Below are 27,577 nucleotides of genomic sequence, written 5' to 3' on the forward strand. Positions count from 1 at the left end.
AAGGGTGGGGAGGGAAAGATGTCTTTGGTGGTGGGGTTGGATTGCAGATGGCGGAAGTGTCGGAGGATGATGCGTTGGATCCAGAGGTTGGTGGGGTGGTACGTGAGGACAAGGGGGATTCTTTTTTGGTTCTTATTGCGTGGATGGGGTGTGAGGGATGAGGTGCGGGAGATGTGGGAGACACGGTTGAGGGCGTTCTCGATCACCGAGGAGGGGAAGTTACGATCCTTGAAAAACGAGGACAACTGAGATGTACGGGAGTGGAATGCCTCATCCTGGGAGCAGATGCGGCGGAGGCGAAGGAATTGGGAATAGGGGATAGCATTTTTGCAGGAAGGTGGGTGGGAGGAGGAGTATTCTAGGTAGCTGTGGGAGTCGGTGGGCTTGAAATGAATATCGGTTTCTAGGTGGTTGCCCGATATGGAGACAGAGAGGTCCAGGAAGGGGAGAGAGGTATTAGAGATGGTCCAGGTAAACTTAAGGTTGGGGTGGAAGGTGTTAGTGAAGTGTATGAACTGTTCGAGCTCCTCGTGGGAGCACGAGGCGGCGCCGATACAGTCATCAATGTAATGGAGGAAGAGGTGGGGTTTAGGGCCGGTGTAGGTACGGAAGAGGGATTGTTCCACGTAACCTACAAAGAGGCAGGCGTAGCTTGGGCCCATGCGGGTACCCATGGCTACCCCCTTTGTCTGTAGGAAGTGGGAGGAATTGAAAGAGAAGTTGTTGAGTGTGAGGACGAGTTCGGCTAAGCGGATGAGGGTATCAGTGGAGGGGGACTGGTCGGGCCTGCGGGACAGGAAGAAGCGGAGGGCCTTAAGGCCATCTGCATGGGGAATGCAGGTGTAGAGGGACTGGACGTCCATGGTAAAGATGAGGTGTTGGGGACCGGGGAATTGGAAGTTCTGGAGGAGGTGGAGGGCGTGGGTGGTGTCACGGACATAGGTCGGGAGTTCCTGGACCAAGGGGGAGAAAATGGAGTCTAGATAGTTGGAGATCAGTTCGGTGGGGCAGGAGCAGGCGGAGACAATGGGTCGACCAGGGCATTCAGGTTTGTGGATTTTGGGAAGGAGATAGAAGCGGGCAGTGCGAGGTTGGGGAACGATGAGGTTGGAGGCCGTGGGTGGGAGGTCACCTGAGGTGATGAGGTTGTGGATAGTTTGCGAGATGATGGTTTGGTGCTCAGCGGTGGGGTCATGATCAAGGGGGCGGTAGGAGGAGGTGTCGGAGAGTTGGCGTCCGGCCTCGGCCATGTAGAGGTCAGTGCGCCATACTACAACTGCGCCTCCCTTGTCCGCGGGTTTTATGGTGAGGTTGGGATTGGAGCGGAGGGAGCGGAGGGCTGCACGTTCTGCAGGGGAGAGGTTGGAGTGGGTGAGAGGGGTGGAGAGGTTGAGGTGATTGATGTCTCGACGGCAGTTGGAGATGAAGAGGTCGAGGGAGGGTAGGAGGCCTTGGGGTGGTGTCCAGGAGGAGGGGGTGTGTTGGAAGCAGGAGAAGGGGTCAGTAGAGGGAGGGTTAGGTTCACGGTTAAAGAAGTAAGTGACCTATCCCCTTCCTAACTCCCTACCTACACTCACCTTTACTGGCTCCATCCCCGCCTCTTCGACCTGTTTGTTTCCTCTCCACCTATCCCCTCCTCTATCCCTCTTCTATCCGCCTCCCACTCTCTCCCTATTTATTTCAAAACCCCCTTCCCCTCCCCCTTTTCTGATGAAGGGTCTAGGCCCGAAACGTCAACCTCTCTGCCCCTATGATGCTGCTTGGCCTGCTGTGTTCATCCAGCCCTGCACCTTGTTGTCTCGGATTCTCCAGCATCTGCAGTTCCTACTATCTCTGATTCAATATTTTGGCCTTGACTGTTTTCTGTGGTAGCGTTTCCTGGGACAGCGTTGCAGTTTCACCACTCTCTGGGTGAAGAATCTTTTCCTCCTATCAGTCCTCAATGGTTTATCATGTATCATTAGACTGTGACCCTGGTTTTGGACTTCACTGCCACCAGGAACATCCTTCCTGCATCTACCCTGCCCAGTCCTGTTAGAATTTTATAGGTTTCTATGAGATTCCCCCATTATTTTTCTGAACTCCAGCAAATATGATTCCAACAAACCTCAATCTCTCCTTGTACATCAGTCCCACCACCTCAGGAATCAGTTTGGTAAACCTTTGCTGCACTTCACCTATTGCCAGAATATCTTTGTCAGATATGGAGATCAAAACTGCACACACTATTCCAGGTATGGTCTCACCAAGGCCCTTACAATTGCAGCAAGACATCTCTGCTCCTGTACTTGAACCAGGATGTAAACCACATGACCAACTGCTGTGAGCAGTCAAGCATGAGAAAGTTTGCATGAGGATGCATAGATAGTTATTGGTAACTGCCTGTTGTGGTCTGAGCTGTTAATAAATCTGCTTGAGCTTTTCAAGTGAACTGAATCCAAATCACTCAATACTGGTAGATACCATAAGAAAACAACACCCCCCCACCTCTTCCCTAAGATATTCCATAAAATTAATCTTTTATTCAGCTTTTTGTGTTGACAGCTGTCTTAATATCTGCATCTTTGGCCTGGTCAGCTAATTACACTCTTTTGGAATACCTTGTTAAATTTTACTTCTGTGCCCACTCCTTCAACCTGGATCCAGGAGACAGGAGTAAATGAAAAGGTCCATTCAGTAGGGAATAGAGTAGTGGAGCAGAGTTAGAGTTGCACATTTGAAAAGATTGTCCAAATTTAGTTTCAGAGACAAGGTGCAGGGCTGGATGAACACAGCAGGCCAAGCAGCATCATAGGAGCCGAGAGTATCTCTGATCCAAATTTAGTTTCTTTTTGTGACTGCACAGGATGTGGGTGTTGCTGGCAGTGATACTCATCCAGAGTTATCTTTATTTGAATGGATTGCTAGACTACTTAAGAGGGCAATTCAGAATCAAACACATTGCTGTGGATCTTGAGAAACATACAAGTAACAGTTGCTGCAATCGAGCACTAGTTTACTGCTACTTCTTGTGCTTTAGATAGCAACACCTGTTATTTGTGGAAAGCTGCGTTTTAGATAATTGAGAATTGAAGCCTGAACCTTTAACCATTAATACTGAGTAAATTATCGAGATTTATTCATACCACCACTGTGTGCGTCAGAACTTAAACCGAGCATCTAAAAGCTGGAATCATTTATTCCTGGGATACTAATGGGATCTTATCATGCTAATACCAGTCTGATGGAGAAAGATAGCAGTGATTGGGCCACCTAGTGGTTTATATCACTACAATAGTCCATTGAAGGTCAGTTCTGATAAATGACTTCTAAACATTACGTTGTTATCTGCAGAATATATTCATAATCTCCAATCAGAATTCCACTAGTTGCACTATATATGACAAAACTATTGTTTGTGTCAATGTAAAAGTACAGCAGAGTGTGTTTGATGTTATACAGAATTGAATACAGTAGTCATTCATTGTCATTTGTATTTTTTTACAAATAAATAGGGTGAACAGTGTTTCAGTTGCCCTTAAGAGTCATTGAGTCATACAGCATGGAAACAGACCCTTCAGTCCGATCAGTCCATGCCGAACATAATCCGAAACTAAACGAGTCCCACCTGCTTGCTCCTGGCCTATATCCTTCCAAACCCTTCCTATTCGTGTATCTATCCAAATGTCTCTTAAACGCTGCCATTGTAACCGCATCCACCACTTCCTCAGGAAGTTCATTCCACACACAAATCACCCTCTGTGCAAAAAATTTGCCCCCCATGTCTTTCTTAAATCTCTCTCCTTTCACCTTAAAAATGTGCCCCCTAGTCTTGAAATCCCCCATCTTAGGGAAAAGACAACTATCATTAACTCTATCCATACCTCTTATTATTTTATAAACTTCTATCACATCGCCTCTCAATCTCCCACCCTCCAGTGAAAAAACCACGAGCCCATTCAGTGTTTCTTTATAATTCAAACCTTCTATACCCGGCAACATCCTTCTCTTCTGAACCCTCTCCAGCTTAATAATGTCCTTCCTACAAATGGGTGACTGGAACTGGACACAGTACTCCAGAAGAGGCCTCGCCAATGTTCTGTACAACCTCAACATGACTTCCCAAAGGACTGAGCAAAGAAGGCAAGCGTGCCAAACACCTTTTATCATGGTGCCTACATTAATAACAGAACGCATAGATAAGAAAAATTAAGACAAAGTCCGTCTTAGTTCAAAACACGGCCCCAGGTTCAGGAAATGACAGTACCGCTGCAAGACCACCACGCCAGGCCACTGGAATCCCAGGCCAGAAATTGCTGCCGAAGCAGGCCATCCATGCCAGTCCGCTGGAATACGGGGCCAGAAGTTGCCACTTAAGCTGCCCCAAGGACCAATCTCTGTCTGTGGTGTCTGGAGTGCGCGCACATTCACAGGCACTCAGACTCATTTTAATTAAGAGTGATTTCTTCACTATTACTGGAATTTAAGCAACTTAGTGAAGGACATCGCACAGAGCAGGATGGAGGAGAGAGAGAGGTCTCCTCATGCCTCCCATCGCCAGCTTTCTCTTCTGAAGGGGTTAATTCATACTGCAGTAAACCTCTGAAGACAATAGAATTTCCCTGACCTCACCAAGGAAGCATCCTTGTGAATTCTGAACAACTATTCGGCAGGTAACTGGGATCACATAACAAACTTGATCCAGTTGTCACCTGTACATTCCAGAAGAGGCCTCTAAATATCACTGTGCCTTTTTAAACCAGGAACATTGAGACTAATTGTTCTGTCTTTAGCATACCTACTGCATGGCTGAGATGTCAAAGAAGCCATGTAGCACAGAAGATTCTGACTCAGTCCTGTCTTCACTGAGTTAACTGATTTCAGTGAGTGTGGTGCTGAATATACACCGTTTGAAATCATATTCCACAGAAGGAGATTGGTTGGCCCATTGCGCATGACCTGGCCCTTTGACAATGCTATCTACTTAACCCCATGACTTCACACTTTCCCCACAACACCCACAATTTAATTCCTTTTCGAATGTTTTTCCTATTTCCTTTTGAAGATTGTTCTAATCTGCTTCCATGTTCCTTTCAGGCAGTGCATTCTAGATCATTGTAATTTGTTCATCTCACCTGGCTCCCAAGTTTAAAGAGAGGAAGACTGTCGCAGAGATCTTGCTTGAAATAATGGTGCAACGCTACTTTTCATTATTCATTCATGAGATGTGGATATTGTTGACCTGTCTAGAACATAGAACATAGAACAGAGAACATTACAGCGCAGTACAGGCCCTTCGGCCCTCGATGTTGCGCCGACCTGTGAAACCAATCTGAAGCCCATCTAACCTAAACTATTCTATTATCATCCATATGTTTATCCAATGACCATTTAAATGCCCTTAAAGTCGGCGAGTCTACTATTTTTGCAGGCAGGGCATTCCACGCCCTTACTACTCTCTGAGTAAAGAACCTACCTCTGACATCTGTCCTATATCTATCACCCCTCAATTTAAAGCTATGTCCCCTCGTGCTAGCCATCACCATCCGAGGAAAAAGGCTCCCACTGACCACCCTATCTAATCCTCTGATGATCTTGTATGTCTCTATCAAGTCACCTCTTAACCTTCTTCTCTCTAACGAAAACAGCCTCAAAACCCCCAGCCTTTCCTCATAAGACCTTCCCTCCATACCAGGCAACATCCTGGTAAATCTCCTCTGCACCCTTTCCAATGCTTCCACATCCTTCCTATAATGCGGTGACCAGAACTGTACGCAATACTCCAAGTGCGGCCGCACCAGAGTTTTGTACAGCTGCAACATGACCTCATGGCTCCGAAACTCAATCCCTCTACCAATAAAACCTAACATACTGTACGCCTTCTTAACAACGCTATCAACCTGGGTGGCAACTTTCAGTGATCTATGCACATGGACACCGAGATCTTTCTGCTCATCCACACTACCAAGAATCTTACCATTAGCCCAGTACTCTGTATTCCTGTTACTCCTTCCAAAGTGAATCACCTCACACTTTTCCGCATTAAACTCCATTTGCCACCTCTCAGCCCAGCTCTGCAGCTTATCTATGTCCCTCTGTAACCTACAACATCCTTCTGCACTATCCACAACTCCACCGACTTTGGTGTCATCCGCAAATTTACTAACCCATCCTTCTACGTCCTCATCCAGGTCATTTATAAAAATGACAAACAGCAGTGGCCCCAAAACAGATCCTTGAGGTACACCACTAGTAACTGAACTCCAGGATGAACATTTCCCATCAACCACCACCCTCTGTCTTCTTACAGCTAGCCAATTTCTGATCCAAACCGCTAAATCACCCTCAATCCCATGCCTCCGTATTTTCTGCAATAGCCTACCATGGGGAACCTTATCAAACGCTTTACTGAAATCCAAATACACCACATCAACCGCTTTACCCTCATCCACCTGTTTGGTCACCTTCTCGAAGAACTCAGTAAGGTTTGTGAGGCACAACCTACCCTTCACAAAACCGTGTTGACTATCCCTAATCAAATTATTCCTTTCTAGATGATTATAAATCCTATCTCTTATAATCCTTTCCAACACTTTACCCACAACCGAAGTAAGGCTCACTGGTCTATAATTACCAGGGTTGTCTCTACTCCCCTTCTTGAACAAGGGGACAACATTTGCTAGTCTCCAGTCTTCTGGCACTATTCCTGAAGACAATGACGACATAAAGATCAAAGCCAAAGGCTCTGCAATCTCCTCCCTAGCTTCCCAGAGAATCCTAGGATAAATCCCATCCGGCCCAGGGGACTTATCTATTTTCACACCTTCCAGAATTGCTAACACCTCCTCCTTATGAACCTCAATCCCGTCTAGTCTAATAGATTGTATCTCAGTATTCTCCTCGACTACATTGTCTTTTTCCTGCGTGAATACTGACGAAAAATATTCATTTAGCACCTCTCCTATCTCTTCGGACTCCACGCACAACTTCCCACTACTGTCCTTGACCGGCCCCAATCTTATTCTAGTCATTCTTTTATTCCTGACATACCTATAGAAAGCTTTAGGGTTTTCCTTGATCCTACCTGCTAAAGACTTCTCATGTCCCCTCCTGGCTCTTCTTAGCTCTGTCTTTAGGTCCTTCCTGGCTAACTTGTAACTCTCAAGCGCCCTCACTGAGCCTTCACGCCTCATCTCTACATAAGCCTCCTTCTTCCTCTTGACAAGAAATTCAACTTCTTTAGTAAACCACGGTTCCCTCGCTCGACCACTTCCTCCCTGCCTGACAGGTACATACTTCTCAAGGACACGCAGTAGCTGTTCCTTGAACAAGCTCCACATTTCAATTGTGCCCAGCCCCTGCAGTTTCCTTCTCCATCCTATGCATCCTAAATCTTGCCTCATCGCCTCATAGTTGCCTTTCCCCCAGCTATAACTCTTGCCCTGCTTTATATACCAATCCCTTTCCATCGCTAAAGTAAACGTAACCGAATTGTGGTCACTATCACCAAAGTGCTCTCCTACCTCCAAATCTAACACCTGGCCTGGTTCATTACCCAGTACCAAATCCAATGTGGCCTCGCCTCTTGTTGGCCTATCGACATACTGTGTCAGGAAACCCTCCTGCACACATTGGACAAAAACTGACCCATCTGAAGTACTCGAACTATAGCGTTTCCAGTCAATATTTGGAAAATTAAAGTCCCCCATAACAACTACCCTGTTACTTTCGCTCCTATCCAGAATCATCTTTGCAATCTTTTCCTCTACATCTCTGGAACTTTTCGGAGGCCTATAGAAAACTCCCAACAGGGTGACCTCTCCTTTCCTGGTTCTAACCTCAGCCCATACTACTTCAGTAGATGAGTTGTCATCAAACGTCCTTTCTGCCACCGTAATACTGTCCTTGACTAACAATGCCACACCTCCCCCTCTTTTACCACCTTCCCTGATCTTACTGAAACACCTAAACCCCGGAACCTGCAACAACCATTCCTGTCCCTGCTCTATCCATGTCTCCGAAATGGCCACAACATCGAAGTCCCAGGTACCAACCCATGCTGCAAGTTCACCCACCTTATTCCGGATGCTCCTGGCATTGAAGTAGACACACTTCAAACCACCTTCCTGCCTGCCGGTACACTCCTGTGACCTTGAAACCTTATTTATGACCTCACTACTCTCAACCTCCTGTACACTGGAGCTACAATTCAGGTTCCCATCCCCCTGTTGAATTAGTTTAAACCCTCCCGAAGAGCATTAGCAAATTTCCCCCCCCAGGATATTGGTACCCCTCTGGTTCAGGTGTAGACCATCCCGTTTGTAGAGGTCCCACCTACCCCAGAATGAGCCCCAATTATCCAGGTATCTGAATCCCTCCCTCCTGCACCATCCCTGTAGCCACGTGTTCAACTGCTCTCTCTCCCTATTCCTCGCCTCGCTAGCACGTGGCACGGGTAACAAACCAGAGATAACAACTCTGTTTGTTCTAGCTCTAAGCTTCCACCCTAGCTCCTTGAATTTCTGCCTTACGTCCCCATCCCTTTTCCTACCTATGTCGTTGGTGCCTATGTGGACCACAACTTGGGGCTGCTCCCCCTCCCCCTTAAGGATCCCGAAAACACGATCCGAGACATCACGGACCCTGGCACCTGGGAGGCAACACACCAACCGCAAGTCTCTCTCGTTCCCACAGAATCTCCTATCTGTCCCCCTAACTATGGAGTCCCCAATGACTAATGCTCTCCTCCTCTCCCCCCTTCCCTTCTGAGCAACAGGGACAGACTCTGTGCCAGAGACCTGTACCCCATGGCTTACCCCTGGTAAGTCATCCCCCCCAACAGTATCCAAAACGGTATACTTGTTTTTGAGGGGAATGGCCACAGGGGATCCCTGCACTGTCTGCCTGTTCCCTTTCCGTCCCCTGACTGTAACCCATCTACTTTTTTCCTGCACCTGAGGTGTGACTACCTCCCTGTAACTCCTCTCAATTACCCCCTCAGCCTCCCGAATGATCCAAAGTTCATCCAGCTCCAGCTCCAGTTCCCTAACACAGTTTCCAAGGAGCTGGAGTTGGGTGCATTTCCCGCAGATGAAGTCAGTGGGGACACTAGTGGTGACCCTTACCTCCCACATTCTACAGGAGGAGCATACAACTGCCCTAACATCCATTCCCACTGTTCTGAATTCCCAAACAGACAAATTAAAAAAATATATACTAGTAGCCTTACCAAATCAGCGCTCAGAACCTTTTTTTTTGGTTAGAGGAGGAGGATGGGTGGGAGACACTACCTAGGTAGTGTTTCGGGTAAAGCAACCGCCCAAATATATTACCTCACTTACTCCAAAAATGGAGTCACGCAAGGTAAGACTTTTATAACCGAAAAGCTCACCTTCCCAGGCTGCCCTCGCGCTTCCTCCCGGACTCCCGCCGCTGAAACAACTAGTTTTTGCTCATCCCTAATTACTCTTGAGAAGTTGTTGTTGAGCTACCATCTTAAATCATATGTGGTGTGGGAACCCCCTTAGTGTCAATTGCAAGGCAGTTCCAGGATTTGGACCCAACAGCATCGCAGGAATGGAGATATAGTTCCAAGTCAGAATGGTGCGTGGCTTGACTTGTAGGTGGTTATGTTTACATGCATCTGTTGCCCTTGTTCTTCTAGATGGGATCGAGGGTGTGGATTTGGAAGGTGCTGTTAAGGATTCTAGCTGAGTTCATCAGGCAGGGTTTGGATCTCAAATGTTATGGCTTTGTGATTCCGACACCACAGATATAAATTTGCTGATATTCACCATAAATTGCAGAGGTAAAAAGTGGTTACAGGTGAGAAGTTGGAGGAATCAACATCTATGGAACCATACTGGAAAAGTAAGTCTGTCTAACTTGATGCCCATATTATAGATTCTTCAAATCCTGTTGTTCTCCCTCTAGTTTAAACAGAGGCCCAGACTAACATCAGGTAAGCAATGTAAAGAGAAAAGCTTTTATTTTTACATTTATTATGACCTTCCAGCATCCCAAAATGTTTTATAGCTCATTTGGAACCAGTGCAATTCACACACAGTAGGGAACACAGCAGCTGATTTACACACAGCAAGGACCCGCAGACAGCAGTCTGTTTTCATTGATATTGTTTGAGGCGTAACTTTGGGTTAAGACAAGGGGAAGACCTTGGAATCTTTCATATTGTTATGAAATTACAGCAAGGCATTCAGAGATGTGCAAGGTAATCAGTTCATCTAGTTTTGTGAAAGGGAAAGCATGTTTGACCAAACTTATGGAGTTCTTGAGCAAGTTAGAGTGTTGTGAACAAAGGAGAACCAGTAAGCACAGTGTGCTTGGATTGTCAGATAATGTTTGATAAGGTAGAGGTGATGGCCTAATGGTATTATTGCTGGGCTACTAATCTAAAGACCCAGGTACTGTTCTGGGGACCCAAGGTTTGAATCCTGCCATGCCAGATGATGGAATTTGAATTCAATTTTTAAAAATCTGTAATTAAGCATCTAATGATGACCACAAATCCATTGTCAATTGTTGGAAAAATCAATGGTTCACTAATGCTGTTTAGGGAAGGAAAATGCTATCCTTACCTGGTCTGGCCTACATGTGACTCCAGACTCACAACAATGTGTTGGCTCTTAACTGGCCTCTGGGCAATTAGTTAAGGACAATAAATGCTGCCTGGCCAGCGACGCCCACATCCCATGAATGAATAAAGGAAAACAAAAGTGCCCCATCAAAGAAAATAAAACTCCAGGTGCAAGGGGTGACATATTGACATGGGTAGTAGATTGGCTAACTAATGGGAAAACCAGAGTACATCATCAGGCTGATAAGACGTAATGAGCAGTTTATCACAGTGATCAGTGTTGGGGTCTCAACTTCTTACAATTTATAAAAATGACTTGAATGAAGGGTCTGAAGGTATGGTTGCTAAATTTGTCTGATGACACAAAGGAACATTTGTAAAGTAAATTGTGAAGAGGTCACAGGAGCTTTAAAGGGATATAGTTCAGTTTAGTGAGTGGGCAAAGGTCTGTCAAATGGAATATAATGTTGGAAAATGTGAAATTGCTGCCTAGCCAGCGATGCCCACATCCCATGAATGAATAAAGGAAAACAAAAATGCCCCATCAAAGAAAATAATAGCTATGAGAGATTTAAAGGGATATAGTTCAGTTTAGTGAGTGGGCAAAGATCTGTCAAATGGAATATAATGTTGGAAAATGTGAAATTGTCTATTTAGCAAGAAGAATTTATAAAAAAAGCTTATTATCTAAATGCTGAGAGATTGCAGAGTGTTCTCGTTATCCTGGTAATTCAATTAGGAAAGGTTAGTGTGGAGATGCCACAAGTAATTACGAAAGCTAGTAGAATGTTACCCTTTCTTGCAAGCCGAATTGAATATAAAAGTATAGAGGTTATGCTTCAGTTACACAGAGCATTAGTGATACCACATCTGGAGTACTGCGGAAGGTGATGGCCTAGTGGTATTATCGCTGGACTCTTAATCCAGAGACCCAGATAACGTTCTGTGGACCTGGGTTCAAATCCTGTCACAGCAGATGGTGGAATTTGAATTCAATAAATGTCTGGAATTAAGAATCTAATGGTGATCATGAATCCATTGCCAATTGCCGGGAAAAACCCATCTGGTTCACTAATGTCCTTTAGGGAAGGAAACTGCCATCCTTACCTGGTCTGGCCTAAATGTGACTCCAGACCCACAGCAAAATGGTTGACTCTTGGCAATTAGGGATGGGCAACAAATGCTGGCCCAGCCAGCGATGCCCACATCCAATGAATGAATTTTTAAAAAGTGCAGTATTGGTCTTTGTTTTAAGGAAGGGTATAAATGCATTTGAAGCATTTCAGAGACATTTTACTGGACTAATGGGTGGATTGACTTATGAGGAAAGGTTGGACAGATTAGGCTTGTCACCCATTGAAGACAGAGTTGAGGGGTTCTTTTTCCCTCACAGAAAATCGCCAGTCTTTGGAACTCTCTTGCTTAAAAGACGGTCGATAGATTATTGGTAAGTTCAAGGGTGAAGGGTTATCCAGGGTAGGTGAGAAAGTCGAGTAATCATTATTAATTATGATCTTATTGAATGGACATACCCATTCAGGGCCTCATATTCAATGGCTTATCTATAAGATGGCATCTCCAGGTGTGCAATGCTGCACTCGAGTGCCAGTATAAATTTAATACTCAGATCTCTGAAGACTTGGCTAAAAGAAACTTTGACAAGTTTCTGCACTAGTTTTTGTGAAGGAATGCGCATTGCAGCCACGTTGTTTGGTGGTGGAGGGGTTGGATATTTAACGTAGTGTATGTGGAGCCAATCCAGTGGATTGCGTTGTCCTGATGATATCAGAATTCTTGAGTGTTGCTGGGACATTCCTGCCTTGTGTCTTGTAGATGGTGGAAGGGCTATGTGGAATCATGTGGTGTATTTTTCACTGACCTGCTTTTGCAAAGAAATAGTGTGAAACATATTGGTTGTAGCAAGGGAGGAAATGTTAAAGTGTTTAATTAACATCTTTGAATGTGAATAAATCATGAGCCTCGGATGGTATGTATTTCAGGATGTTAAGGGTATCAATGGAAGAAATAGCAGAAGCTCTGACCATCATTTTCTAATCCTCTGTGGTTACAGGAATGGTGCTGGAGGACCAGCGTTTGTACTATTGTTGATGAAAGGGAGGAAGAAATAACATAAGTAATTACAGACCAGTCAAATTAATCTCAGCAAAATATTGGTAAAAGTTCTGAAAGTTAATTGTCATTTAGAGTGGTATAAATTGATAACAGTCAACATGAACTTGTTGGTAAAAACCAAAAGAACTGCGGATGCTGTAAATCAGGAACAAAAACAAAGTTGCTGGAAAAGTTCAGCGGGTCTGGCAGCATCCGTGAAGGAGAAAACAGAGTTAACGTTTCGCGTCTGGTGACCCTTCCTCAGAACTGGATTTGTTAATGTTTACCTAAAGTGCTTGAATTTTTTGAGGAAGTAACAATTAGGTTAAGATTTTTGATGTAATCCAAATGATTTTAGCAAGATTTGTGGCAAGGTCCCCATATCATAGAATCCCTACAGTGTGGAAACAGGCCCTTCAGTCCAACAAGTCTACACCAACCCTTAGAGCATCCCACCCAGACTCATCCCCCTATAACCCACCTAATCTACACAGCCCTGAACACTATGGGTAATTTAGCATGGCCAGTCCACCTAGCCTGCACATCTTTGGATTGTGGGAGGAAACCTACACAGACATGGGGAGAATGTAGAAACTCCACACAGACAGTTCCCCGAGGGTGGAATTGAACCCAGGCCCCTGGCGCTGTGAGGCAGCAGTGCTAATCACTGAGCCACCATGCTTGCTTATGGTGGGTTGGTCAGAAAGTTAAAAACTTATGTGATCCAGGGAAAACTTATGTGATACCAAATTAGGTATAAGATTGGCTTAGTGGCAGGAAGCAAAGTGTTCTGGTTGACAGCATTTTTGTGAATGAGTTCCACAGGACTCAGCCTGGGTCACTTACTGTTCATGATGTACACCAATGATTCAGACTTAACTGTAGGGGACTCGGTTAAGAATTTTGAAGATGGTATGACAATTGGCCATATGATTCATAGAAAGGAAGAGCACTGTGAGCTGTAGGAGGATGTCAATGTATTGGTCAGTAAATAAAATTTAATTCAGAGCAGCGATAGGTAATGTCAACTGGGGAGGACAGACAAGGTAACGGAATATTTAATCAATAACAGGATTCTTGAGAAGTGTAGAGAATCAAAGGGAATTCAGAGTGAATGCTGACAGATTTATGAATGTAGCAGGACATTTAGATGAGGTGATCAAAAAAGCACACTCTTTTTTAGCACAGATGTAAGCTTGTGGGCAGTAATCATTACTTAGAGCAGCTAGACCATTACATACAATTCTGGTCACTGCATTAAAGGAAAATCATAATCACACTAGAGAAGGTAAAGAGGGAATTTACAAGGCTGGTGCTGGGAATGAAGAATTTTCGCTGTGAGGAAAGAAAGGCTGGAGTTGTTCTCACTGGAAAAGAAGAAGCTGAGGGTAGATTTAATTGAGATGTGTACAATTATGAGCAGCCTAGACAGAGTAGATAGGAAGGATTTATTTCCATTTGCAGAGAGGAAGCAACATGGGGACCTAGATTTAAAGCCATTGCTGCATTGATTGGAGGGAAGTTGAGAAACATTTCCTTTCAGAGTGTAGTGGGGTGTCTTGAACTCATTGCCTGAATAGGTGATAGGGGCAGAAACCGTTGCAGCATTTTTAAAAAATCATTAAGGTATGTACTTTGTGTGCCGGAAGATTGGTTTAGACTGAAATATTATCTCTGCAAACACTAACAAAATGAGCTAAATAGCTGCCTTCTGTAATACAAGTGTTTCTGTGTTTCTACAAGGATGGTTATGCTGACAGCATTGGATGAAGAGTGGGAACATAACCTGTTGGGCCAAATGGCCTGTTTCTGTGCTATAACTTCTATGTCATGCAAAATTGGGATGAAATATAGAATGTCATAGTTCTATCACTGCAACAATTAAAAAAGGTAAAGTCACTGTAGTCCCAGACGACCATAGGACTGTTGTCTCATTAAAGAAAGATAACTGGTGGTGCGTTTGACCCGAGGGTCATCATGCTTCGGGTGAGGGGAGGGATTGAGAGGTGGGACCTACATTGTAACCTCAGCTGGTGTGGGAATTGAATTAGTACTGTTGGATTCACTCTGCATCGCAAACCAGCCGTCCAGCTAACTGACCCCATCAATGACCTGCCCTCTTAAGCTTGTCCCTCACCTGTGGCATTGTGACCCTCAGATTAAATTCACTACTAGTCATCTCTCTCAAATGAAAAAGCAACCCTGTGATCCACTAGAACAATTAAAAGTGTTGTGAGATATTAATGTGATATTGTTATGTTAATATGACATGATATTGTCCAGAGCGGGGGAGAGCTAGTTAAGTGGCAGTTTAACTGGATTAATAATCCAGAAGTCCAGACCACTGCTCTGGGGCAGCGGTTCAAATCCTACCATGGCAGCTGATGGAATTTAAATTCAGTAACAAAATCTGAAATTGAATGCTATCATTGATCATCATAAAAACCTATCTGGTTCGCTGGAAATCTGCTCTCTTTACCAAATCTGCTTTACAAGTAACTTCAGATCCATAGAAAAGTGGTTGGTTCTTAACTACCCTCTGAAGCAATTTACTAAGCTACTCAGTTCAAGGGAAATTAGGGATGGGCTACAAATGCTGGTCTTGCCAGCAACATCTACATCCCTATAAAATTAGACAAAAAGTAAAATTTGCATTAGCCACTTATTGTTTAGAGAAATAAAGGCTGATTGCACAGAATGACCACAGAATCCGTGATAGATTGAGTTGTTAATCTGCTTTATGACCCTGTTAGTTAAGAAAGGTTTGCTCAATAGGACATTAGAAAAATCTCTGCCTGACTTCAAGTAGAGTTATTAATTAAGTCCGAACAAGACATGGGATACATCCCAAATTTTCATCTTTGTAAAGTATAAATCAAGTATAAATTGTGTGATGCCATTATAGGAGCCATGCTCTTTATTTGAGCTGTGAGTGCAGCTACTCTGAGTGTTTAATAATATCTGTTTAAATTCCTTGTTAAGAGACAGTGAAATCCTGTAACAGCAGAATAGGCTGAGAAAATTGTACTAAATCATGGAGTGAGTTGTTGGTCTAAATCTTTGTGAAGATAGGCAAGTGAAGGACATGGGGTTTTTCAACAGGGAGTGAGAGTACATTACATTGAGACTCACTGAGAAACTGACATGCCCCTTCGAGCAGTATTTGTTTTGGTTTTGGATGAGGTCCCTGCCTGCTTTGTTAGTTAGGCATGTCCATGATGAATACAAGTAGGAAGTTGAGAAAGGAGCACTGGCTTATATTTGGAGACAAGGTTTCAGGAGCTGGAGGAAATAATGTCATCAACCTTTATCTCAGCATAATGAGGCTATAGGAAATTGCATTAATAATACCCCTTGTATTTATTCAGGACATCCCAAATTGCTTCACAACCACAATAGTAATTGGTAATGTGTCATTGTTCTGCAGATGAATATGGTAACCTATTTGCAAATACTGATATCTTGAGTATTATATAAATGATCTGTTTTTCTCTTTTGTTAGCTTGGAGGAGGAATGTTGACTTAGACATGAGGGAGAAAATTTGTAACTGTTCTTGAAATAAGACCTTAAGGATCTTCAAATTCCATCTGTACTGGAGTCCCAATTTAACAGCTCCCCAAAAGACAATAATCCAGCACTCCTCTTTGCCAAATTGAAGTACCAGACGAGATTATGCAGATCAAATCCTAGTGGTTTAGACCAGAAACCATAATTTTTTAACTCAATGGGAAGATAATACTAAAACCATGTTAACACCTTAAAGGAGGAAGTGTGGACAGTAACAATGTGTAGCTTAGAAGGTCTGAAGAAGACGGGCTATAATATCAATTAAGATAAAGTGACAGATAAGAAGTGGGAACAGTGATTATTCCGTCAGATGACAACATTTCTGGAATTGGGGTTGCATAAAATATTCCTCCTGCTAGCCAACTTGACTCAAACCATCAGAATTCTCCTCAGATCAATAGCCATGGGGAGTTAGGATTCGCACGGAATATCCAACTAACCTAAAGGTTTTCTCCAGCCAGTATCACCTAGTGTCAGATCATCCATTTTCCAGGCCAGCCAAGAGAGACTTTACCCCATTTGAGCACCTAATGCCTCACCAAGATACAGAGGGTCAGATCCTCAATGTATATCCTACTCAGTCAAAGGAATTGTGACACCCTTTTGTCTTGATCAACATTGAGCATCTCTTTTCAATGCTAAATCATCGAATAGTTGCACTGAAAAACAGTGATGTTCTGGAGAAATTAAAAAAAACATACATTAGCTCGCATGCACCTTGCTCCCCACTGTGACACCTGGTGTATGTCCCATGTCTAATGGTTTTCTATTCCTCTTTAATAGGTGTTGCTATTAGCACGTATGCTAAGTACTGCTACCGTAAACTACAGAAATCGGCTCTGACTGGAGCAAAGAAGGTAATCGAGCTTCTTCATTCTTTTTATTATGCTGATGTGCTAATATGAATACCTTACCATGTATGTTCATTTTTCCTGGCATTCTCTAGTTCTAAAATTTAAAAATTAAGGCAACCAATGCTTAAGGAAGAAGAACATTGTGAAGGAGAGTGGGGCTGGGCAATGGGGGAGGAGGGGGCACAGGTGGAACACTGACTGTTGAGGTGCATTGACTGTTGATCCAGGATTGATAACCAGGTAAGAAAATGATGAGAATGAAGACAATTGGGTCATAGCTTCCACTGATTCAGTCCAGCTGGGTGTAAAAACTCAATTGCCATGGCTGGAGATAGCAACACAATGGGTCTGGCTGGGGAAGAGTTACTGAGCCTAACAATCCAAGAGAACTGATTTAACACCAGAAGAAGATGTATCTGAAGGGCACTGGCTGGAGACTGCTGAGAGGCCCATATGAATGGTGATTGGAATGCATTTCCCAAAATCAACTGTTTCAGTGTTGTAGTCATCTTTCTACATTAATTCAGGCCCTTGAGAAAATTTGGAAGACTGTGGTTATTTATATCACTCAACAAATTGCCTAGACAATGATGAGAAAGTGGCTTGGCTCATCTACTCACCCTCTGGCCGATACGTGAAATTGGAAATTGTAGCAGAGTGACTTAGTTAAAGCAGTGATGAATACAATACCCAGAACTTCATGATGCATTATGTTAGAATTACAATACCATGCTTATATTTTCTGTACATGAATGAGTACCATTGTGATGGGATTCCAGACAGACTGGACACCTTCAGGATCTTGCTGAAGTGGCTTTTCCCCACGTGGAATGTATATTCCCAACACAAAGCTGGTGCCATGATCCATCTTCATGTGTGCAGTTGTACTCATAACATCACACCAGCTCCTATTTTCTACTCATGCCAGATGTTAACTCAGAATATTTAACTCATTAATTTAATTTTATTGAGAAATAAAGGCAAACTATCTATCTACGCATTATCCGCCAGAAACAAAGAGGTAGTAAATTGGAAGAAGTTGCCCTTGCACAAACAGCAAGAACTTTATTCACAAATAATCACTGACACAATCAGAGTTCCCTGTTCTTTTTACCAGTTCTTTCTTCAGCTTTCAAAGGGAAGCCAGGATTCTCAGTGATTTCCTTGCACAAACAGCAAAAACTTCAAACACCACTTATTACACTGAAAATATCGCAAAAGAAATTCACAGAGGTGTCATTGAAATAAATAAACATCGAACCAAGGGAGGAACTGTTGAATATGCTCACATGATTGACTCCACTTAGGGTGACCATCCAAACCGTACAAAGTTAAACAATGTGAATGCATTGACTTCTCAGACGAGGCTGCTTCTTTCATTAGTAGTGTCTAGTTTACATTTGCCCCGATTTTGATTTAACCCGTATGGTGAAAATAGGCCCAGATCTGGGTCCAATAGGGTTGTAAAGGTAAGATTATGAGGACAGGTTAGAAACATAGAAAATAGGAGCAGGAGTAGGCCATTCAGCCCTGCAAGCCTGCTCCACCATTCATTATGATCATCAATGATCATCCAACTCAATAGCCTGTTCATGCTTTTCCTCCATATCTTTTGATCCCTTTAGCCCCAAGTGCTATATCTAACTCCTTCTTGAAATCATACAATGTTCTGACCTCGGCTGCTGTCTGTGGTAGCAAATTCTGTGGGCTCACCACTCTCTGGGTAAAGAAATTTCTCCTCATCTGAGTCTTAAAAAATTTACTTCACATCCTTCGACTGTGACCCGTGGTCTGCACTCCTCCACCATTAGGAGCATCGTGCCTGCATCTACCTTGTCTAATCCTAGCCTTACCTTCAGGAACTGGTGTACGAGGGCACCAAGTTCTTGCTATATATTCCCCCTCTAAATTTACAGCCATTACTAAAGTGGATAAAGTCACATTTATCCACAATATACTTCATGTGCCAAGATTTTGCCCACTCACTCAAATTGCTCAAATCACTCTGAAGCAAGTCTGCACCCTCCTCACAGCCCACCCTCCCACCAGCTTTGTGTCACACTACATAGACTAGGTTTTACACACTAGGTTTGTATTCCCTTGAGTATAGAAATTAAATGGGTGATTTAATTGGAAAACAGAATGCAGCAGATGTTGGATGCAGGAAACCTGAAAACTCTGGAAGTATATTATGGCAATGTCTGTGGAGAAAGAGTTAATTGAGGTGGTTAAGATGGATTACGATAGAATTTCATGGTGTAGATATAGAGAAACACTGTCCCCTGATAGGTACATCCAAAGTAAAAGGGTTTAATCTTAACATTATTTTCAGATGATCTTAATTTTAACAAGCCAAACTGCTTAGGTGTAATGTCTAAAAGTGATTCTTCACACAAATCATTGTGGAAATCTGGAACTCTCTCCTCCACTTTCCCAAAAAGTTACAGAAGCTAAGATTTGGTCAAAAATTTCACAACGGCAATAAATATTTTTGATCAGCTAGAGTATCAATGGATATTGAACCAGAGCAGGTAGATACGGTTATTTCTTGAAACAAGACATGATCTAATTTAATGGTGCAACAGACTTAGAGTAAATGGCCTTGCTCCAATATCAAAGATCAACAAAGAACTGCTATTTCAGTGCACATAGGGTACATATTTCCTAACGCAAATGATTTATTTGAACTCAATACCTGACAGGCAATTGTGGTTCACAGTATGATCTACCTCAGCTCCTATTTCTTTTATTTAAGGGGGAGAATTTTTTTAAAATGTTAAACAAGCGTGCTGACTGCAAATTACAAACAAATGTGAGCATTCAACTCCAGAGGATTCCAGCTGACAATTGAAATCAGTGTAAGGTTACCATCTCCTACAGCAGATGTTAATCCTGCCATCATTCATTCCACCTTTTGGCTGTCAATTTGTCTCGCATCAAATAAGAGAAATGATTGGAAACCTTTCTCTTCACAGCCTGGGAGTTGACTTTAATCTGTGTCTGTTAAGGTCTGCTCTAATGAAGAGCAAATGTCCCTTTCAACAGAAATGCTTTATTGAGCATGAGAGTGTGCTCTGCATCTCTGGTGTGTAATTGCCTTATCAAAGCAGAAGTAGAAATTGAATTAGACATAACTTTGCATAATCAGTCTCGGCCAGAATTAAGAGTGAATAGACAAAAAACTTTACATTAGAGTAACTGCTTACTTTCTAAAGGACCTTAAACCAATAAATTTTTAAAAATCTAACTGTCTTTCATGTTATTAGGAGGTCACAAAGCACTTTCACTGGATTACCTTCATTATGCAGTCACTGAAGGTATCCAGATAAATGTGATACCAGTTTTGTCCCGACTGGTAAGTGAGTGAAGTAGCCAGAGAATCTGATTTGAATATTGGTTCATATTGATATCTTGGAAACTCTTTACATTTCCATACAATCAAATACCTAAGAGGACAAGTGAGAGTAGCTATCCTGATATTCAGGCATTAGCCAATCGAAATGGCATCCGAGAAAGGAATCCGAAAAACACTGAGCTCACTCAGAAAAACCTACAGTGGCTGGATTTAGAACATAGAACATAGAACAGTACAAACAGTACAGGCCCTTCGGCCCACAATGTTGTTCCAAACTTTTACCCTAAACCTAAGGTCTATCTAACCTCCATTTGATTGAGTTCTTTGATGAAGTGACACTGTGGAAGAGCACAGTGCTGTAGATATTGAATACTTGGAATTTTTTTTTCTGTTCATTTGTGGGATGTGGCCAGCATTTCTCACTACCCTGACTTGGAAATATAATGCTGACTGGCCAGCATTTCTTGCCCATCCCTAGTTACCCTCGAGAAGGTGGAGGTGAGCTGCCTTTTTGAACCACTGCAGTCCACCTGCTGTGGGTTGACCCACAATGCTATTAGGGAGGCAATTCCAGGATTTTGACCCAGCAACAGTGAAGAAATGGCAATATATTTCCAAGTCAGGATGGTGAGTGGCTTGGAGGGGCACTTGGAGCTGGTGGTGTTCCCATATGTCTGTTGCCCTTGTCCTTCTAGTTGGAAGTGGTCATGGGTTTGGAAGGTGCTGTCTGAGGATCTTTGGTGAATTTCTGCAGAGCATCTTGTAGATAGTACACACTGCTACTACTGAGCGTCGGTGCTGGAGGGAGTGAATGCTTGTGGATGTAGTGCCAATCAAGCGGGCTGCTTTGTTCTGGATGGTGTCAAGCTTCTTGAGTATTGTTGGGGCTGCAACCATCCAGACAAGTGGGGAGTATTCCATCGCACTCCTGATGTGTAGATGTTGGCAGACTTTGAGAAGTCAGGAGATGAGTTACTTGCAGCAGTATTCCCAGCTTCTGGCCTGCTCTTGTAGCCACTATATTTATGTGGTGAGTCAAGTTGAGTTTCTGGTCAATGGTAACCCCCAGGACGTTGATAGTGGGGGACTCAGTGAAGGTAACACCATTGAATGTCAGGGGGTGGTGGTTAGATTGTCTCTTATTAGTGATGGTCATAGCCTGGCATTTGTGTAGCATGAATGGCACTTGTCACTTGTCAGCCCAAGCCTGGATATTGTCAGATCTTGCTGCATGTGAGCATGGACTGCTTCAGTATCTAAGGAGTCACGAATGGTGCTGAACATTGTGCAATCATTGGCGAACATCCCCACTTCTGACCTTATGATGGAGGGAAGGTCATTGATGAAGCAGCTGAAAATGGTTGGGCCAGAAAGCATTTGATACAGTGCCACATGGCAAGTTCATTAATAAATAGAAATATTTGGGATGGATCCTTTGGCAGCATGGATTAGAAGTTGGCTAAAAGATAGGAAACAGAAGATGGAGATAGATGGGTGTTTCTCAGATTGGAAACAATTTGAAAATGTGTTCGGGGCCCTGACATTTTCTGACTTAAGTAAACAATTTGGCAAAGTCTTTAAACTTGTAAATGATACTAAGCTAGGGAGAATAGTGAATTGTGATGATGATGCCGGGCAACCTCAGAGGAACATTGACAAGTTGGTCAAATGAGCAGGCACCTAGCAGAGGAATTTAAATGCAGAGAAATGTAAGGTAATGCACTTTGGTAGAAGAAACAATACAGGCTCAATGGTAAAACTTTGAGGGGAGTACAAGAGCTGAGGGATCTCAGGGTTCACTTGCATAATTCTTTGAAGGTGGCCTGGCAAGTTGAAACATTTTACTTATTCACTTGTGGGATGTGGGCATCACTGGATGGTCAGCATTTATTGCCTGTCCCCAGTGCCCTGGGAGCTGCCGCCTTGAACTGCTGCAGTCCATGTGTTGTAAGTTGACACACGATGCCCTTCGGAAGGGATTCCAAGATTTTGACCTAGCAACAGTGAAGGAATGGTAATATATTTCCAAGTCACGGTTGTGAGTGGCTTGGAGGGGTACTTCTGGTGGTGGTGTTCTCATGTATCTGCTACCCTTCTTCTAGATGGAAAGGGTTGTGGGTTTAGAAGGTGCTGTCTAAGGAGCCTTGGTAAATTTCTGCAGTGCGTCTTGTAGATAGTGGCAGCAGTGTGTACTGAATTTTGACGGTGGAGGGAATGAATGTTTGTGGATGTGGTGCCAATCAAGTGGGCTACTTTGTCCTGGATGGTATCAAGCTTCTCGAGTGTTGTTGGAGCTGTGCCCATTCAGGCAAGTGGGGAGTATTCCATCACACTCCTGACTTGTGCCTTGTAGATAGTGGACAGGCTTTGCGGAGTCAGGAAGTGAGTTACTTGTCGCAGTTTTCCTAGCCTGTGACCTGCTGTTGTAGCCACTGTGTTTATGTGGTGAGTCCAGTTGAATTTCTGGTCAATGGTAACCCCCAGGATGTTGATAGTGGGGTATTCAGTGAAGGTAAAACCATTGAATGTCAGGAGAAGATGATTAGATTGTCTGCTATTGGAGATAGTTCATAGCCTGGCATTTGTGTGGCACAAATGTTACTTGTCACTTGTCAGCCCAAGCCTGGATATTGTCCAGATCTTGTTGCGTTTGAACATGATCTGCTTCAATATCTTAGGAATTGCAAATCGTGCTGAACGTTGTGCAATCATTAGCAAACATCCCCACTTCTGACCTTATGATGGAGGGAAGGTCATTGATGAAGCAGCTGAAGATGGTTGGGTCTAGGACACTACCCTGAGGAACTCCTGCAGAGATGTCCTGGAGCTGAGAAAACTGATCTCCCAACAACCACAACCATCTTCTTATGTGTCAGGTTTGACTCCAACCAGCAAAGAGTTTATCCCCAATGATACCCATTGATTTCAATTTTGCTCATGCTCCTTGACGCTACACTCAGTCGAATGCAGCCTTTGATGTTAATGGCTGCCACTCTCCCCTCACCTCTGGAATTCAGCTCTTTTGTCCATGTTTGAACCAAGGCTGTAATGAGGTCAGGAGCTGAGAGGCCCTGGCGGAACCCAAACTGGGCGTCACTGAGCAGGTTATTGCTGAGCAGGTGCTGCTTGATAGCACTGTTGATGACACCTTCCATCACTTTACTGATGGTCGAGAGGAGACTGATGGAGTGGTAATTGGCCGGGTTAAATTTGTCCTGTTTTTATACCCGGACAATTATCCACATTGTTGGATATATGCCAGTGTTGTAACTGTACTGGAATAGCTTGGCTGAAGGAGCTAAGGTCTGGAGTGCAGGTCTTCAGTACTATTGCCGGAATGTTGTCAGAACCCGTAGCCTTTGCGGTATCCAGTGCCTCCATGCCTTTTTTGATATCACATGGAGTGAATCGAATTGGCTGAAGCCTAGTGTCTGTAACGCTGGGGACCCCTGGAGGAGGCCAAAATGGATCATTCTCTCGGCGCTTATCTTTTGCACTGATCTGCTGGGCTCTTCCATCATTGAGGAAAGGGATATTTATGGAGCCGTCTCCTCCAGTGAGTTTTAACTGGCCATCATTCAGGTCTCCCTGCTATAGGAAGGATGTTGTGAAACTAGTAAGGGTTCAGAAAAGATTTACAAGGATGTTGCCAGGGTTGGAGGGTTTGAGCTATAGGGAGAGGCTGAATAGACTGGGGCTATTTTCCCTGGAGTGCTGGAGGCTGAGGGGTGACCTTATAGAGGATTATCAAATCATGAGGGGCATGGATAGGGTAAATAGGCAAAGTCTTTTCCCAGGCTAGGGGAGTCCAAAAAACTAGAGGGCATAGGTTTAAGGTGAGAGGGGAAAGATATGAAAGGGACCTAAGGGGCAACCACGCAGAGGGAAGTTCTTGTATGGAATGAGCTGCCAGAGAAAGTGGTGGAGGCTGGTACAATTACAACATTTAAAAGGCATCTGGATGGGTATACGAATAGGAAGGGTTTAGAGGGATATGGGCCAAATGCTGACAAATGGGACTAGATTTATATAGGATATCTGGTTGGCATGGACGAATTGGACTGAAGGGTCTGTTTCTGTAATGTATATCTCTGTGACTCCGTAACTACAGAGCTTAGATCCAATCTGACGGTTGTGGGATCATTTAGCTCTGTCTATCATTTATTAGAAACTGAAATAACTGCGGATGCTGTAAATCAGGAACAAAACAGATATTGCTGGAAAAGCTCAGCAGTTTGGGTAGCATCTGTAGATAGAAATCAGAGTTAACGTTTTGGGTTGAGTGACCCTTCCTCGGAACACTCAGTTGCAGATTGTGTTGGAGTACAATTCTGGTGCTGTTGATGGCCTACAGCGCCTCATGAATACCTAGCCCTGAGTTGCTAGATCCGTTCAAAACGGTGATAGTACCACACAATATGATGGAGAATATTCTCTGTATGAAGGCCCCCAGAACATGATCTGAGTTTTTGGGTTAATCATCTAGCCATAATGCCACTAGGCCATCGTCTAGGATTAGGCAAGGTAGATGCAGGAAGTACGTTCCCAATGGCAGATGAGTCCAGAACCAAGGGTCACAATGTATGGATACAGGCTGAGCCATTTAGGACTGAGATGAGAAATGTCTTCACCCAGAGAGTGGTGAACTTGTGGAATTTGCTACCACAGGAAACACTTGAGGGCAAAACATTGAATGATTTCAAAAAGGAGTTGGATATGGAACTTAGGACTAAAGGGATCAAAGGCTAAAGGGAAAGAAACAAGAACAAGCTCTTGATTTGGATGATCAGCCATGATCGTAAAGAATGGCAGAACAGGATTCAATGGTTGAATAGTCTACTCCTCTGATTTTTCTGTGTTTCTATCAACTCTTGGTTAGTTAGATACTGAATGCAGCTTTAAAAATTTGGAGAGCTGTGCCCCCTAAGCATTTTCCCACTGAGACCCCATTTCAAAGCCTGTAAATTGTGGTGACCCTTCAGAGAGAGCAGTGAAAGCAAGAGGTTAGAGTGAGCACAAGCCTTGTAACTTATGGGGAGAAAGCAGGATTAGGCCATTGAGTTGGATGATCAGTCATGATTGTGAAGAATGGCAGAGCAGGCTCGAAGGGCCAAATGACCTCCTCCTGCTCCTATCTTCTGTGTTTCTATGAATCTGTTGGCATGTGTTTTCAAACTTTTGTATTTTCCAGGTGAGCACATATGAGAAGAAGCTTGAGCAGAACATAAATACTAGAATGAACTATTTAGACTGAATGAAGGAACAAAGAAACTGAGGGCATTGGTGCTACATTTGCAGACTTAGATATGTGGAGGATATATAATTTTGAGGAAATTGGGAGGCTACAGAAGACAAGCTAGGGGAGTGGGCAAAGAAGTGACAGTTGGAATACAATGTGGGAAAGTGTAAGATTTTGCACTTTGGGAGGAAGAATAGAGGCTTAGACTATTTTCTAAAGGGAAAAAGTTTTGGAAATCTGAAGCACAAATGGATTTCTGAGTCCTAGCTCAGGATTCTCTTCAGGTTAACATGTGAGTTCAGGAAGGCAAATGCAATGTTGGCATTCATTTTGAGAGGGTTAGAATACAAGAGTAGAGATGTACTGCTGAGGCTGTATAAGACTCTGGTCAGACCGCATTTGGAATATTATGAGCAGTTTTGGACCCTGTGTCTACAGAAGGAGGTGCTGGTGTTGGAGGGGGTCCAGAGGAGATTTACATGCATGATCCCGTGCATGAAGGGCTTCTCACATGAGAAGCAGTTGAGGAATCTGGGTCTGTACTCCTTGGAGCTTAGAAGGATACGGGGGAAATCTCATTTAAGCTTATAGAATAATGTGAGGCCTGGATAGAGTGGACATGGAAAAGATGTTTTCACTCGTAACAGAGACCACAATCCGAGGCACAGCGTCAGAGTGAAGGGAAGACCCTTTAGAACTGTGATGAGGAGGAATTCCTTCAGTCAGAGGGTGGTGAATCTGTGGAACTCATTGCTGCAGAGGATTGTGGAGGCCAAGTCATTGACTGTATTTAAGACTGATATAGATGGGTTCTTTATTAGTAAGGAGATCGAGGATTACAGGGAGAAGGCAGGAGAATAGGTCTTAACAATCATCAAAGATTACTGCACAGGATAAGAGCACAGGATGTAAGAGGTGACATATTACCATGAATAAAGAATTGTTTCCTGTTAGATAATCAGGGGATAGAAAGAAGCGAATATTTTTTGGCCTAGCAAGCAGTAACTAGTGGAGTGCCACAAGGACCAGTGCTGGGGCCTCAACTGTGTACAAACTACATCAATTTCTTGACAAAGAGACCAAATCTGTGTTGCAAATTTGCTGATGGCACCAAGATATTCAGGGAAATAAGTTATCAAGAGGAAGTAGAATGTCAGCAAAGCGATCTCGATAGGTTGAGTGGGCAAAAATCTGACAGATGGAATATAATGTGGGAAATGTGAATGTGTTCACTTTGGCAGGAAGAATAGAAAAGCAGACGCTATTTAAGTGGAGAGAAATTGAAGACGTCGGTAGAACAGAGGAACCTGGGTGTCATGGTACATGACTCACAGATAATTAGTATGTGGGTGGTGCAAGTGAGAGGAAGGCAAAAGGAATGTTGAAGTTTATTGCAAAGGGCTTGGAATATAAAAGTAGGGAAGTTTTACTGCCATGGGTCAAGTTCTTGGTGAGACCACATTTGGAGTCCTGTATATCTTTTTGGTCTCCTTATTTAGAAAAAGATATAATTGTGTTAGAAGCATTTAAGACAACATTCACTCATCTTTCCTACGATGGAAATGTTAATCTTATGAAATACATTTGAATAAGTTGGGCCTATACCCTTTGAAATTTAGTAGAATGAAGGGGGTCACCTTATTGGAAAAATACAAGATCCTGTGGCGATTTGGAAGGGTGGATACTAGAAGAATATTGGATATTCTCCTTGTGGGAAACTAGGGGGTACAGATTAAAAATAAAAAGTCTGTAAATGATTGCTTGGTAGTAAAGAATTTAAACACCATGAAAAGGAAACTAGAATTTGAAGCTTTTGGTCTTGCATTCATCAGAACAATGAGAGAAGAAACAGACTTGATTAAAGGGACAACAAGGT

The 27,577-nt window shown here is 43.4% G+C and overlaps 1 protein-coding gene across 1 annotated transcript in view; it reads left to right on the forward strand.

Moving 5' to 3' along the window:
- arhgap39 (Rho GTPase activating protein 39) overlaps positions 1-27,577 on the forward strand; it is a 353,142-nt gene that overhangs the window by 247,840 nt on the left and 77,725 nt on the right. The window contains exon 5 of the mRNA XM_048612924.1: positions 17,037-17,110. Within this exon, the coding sequence (XP_048468881.1) occupies positions 17,037-17,110 (74 nt within the window). The remainder of the gene's footprint in view (positions 1-17,036; positions 17,111-27,577) is intronic.

This window comes from Rhincodon typus, chromosome 2 (genome assembly GCF_021869965.1).
Source record: "Rhincodon typus isolate 14 chromosome 2, sRhiTyp1.1, whole genome shotgun sequence".
Classification (NCBI taxonomy): domain Eukaryota; kingdom Metazoa; phylum Chordata; class Chondrichthyes; order Orectolobiformes; family Rhincodontidae; genus Rhincodon; species Rhincodon typus.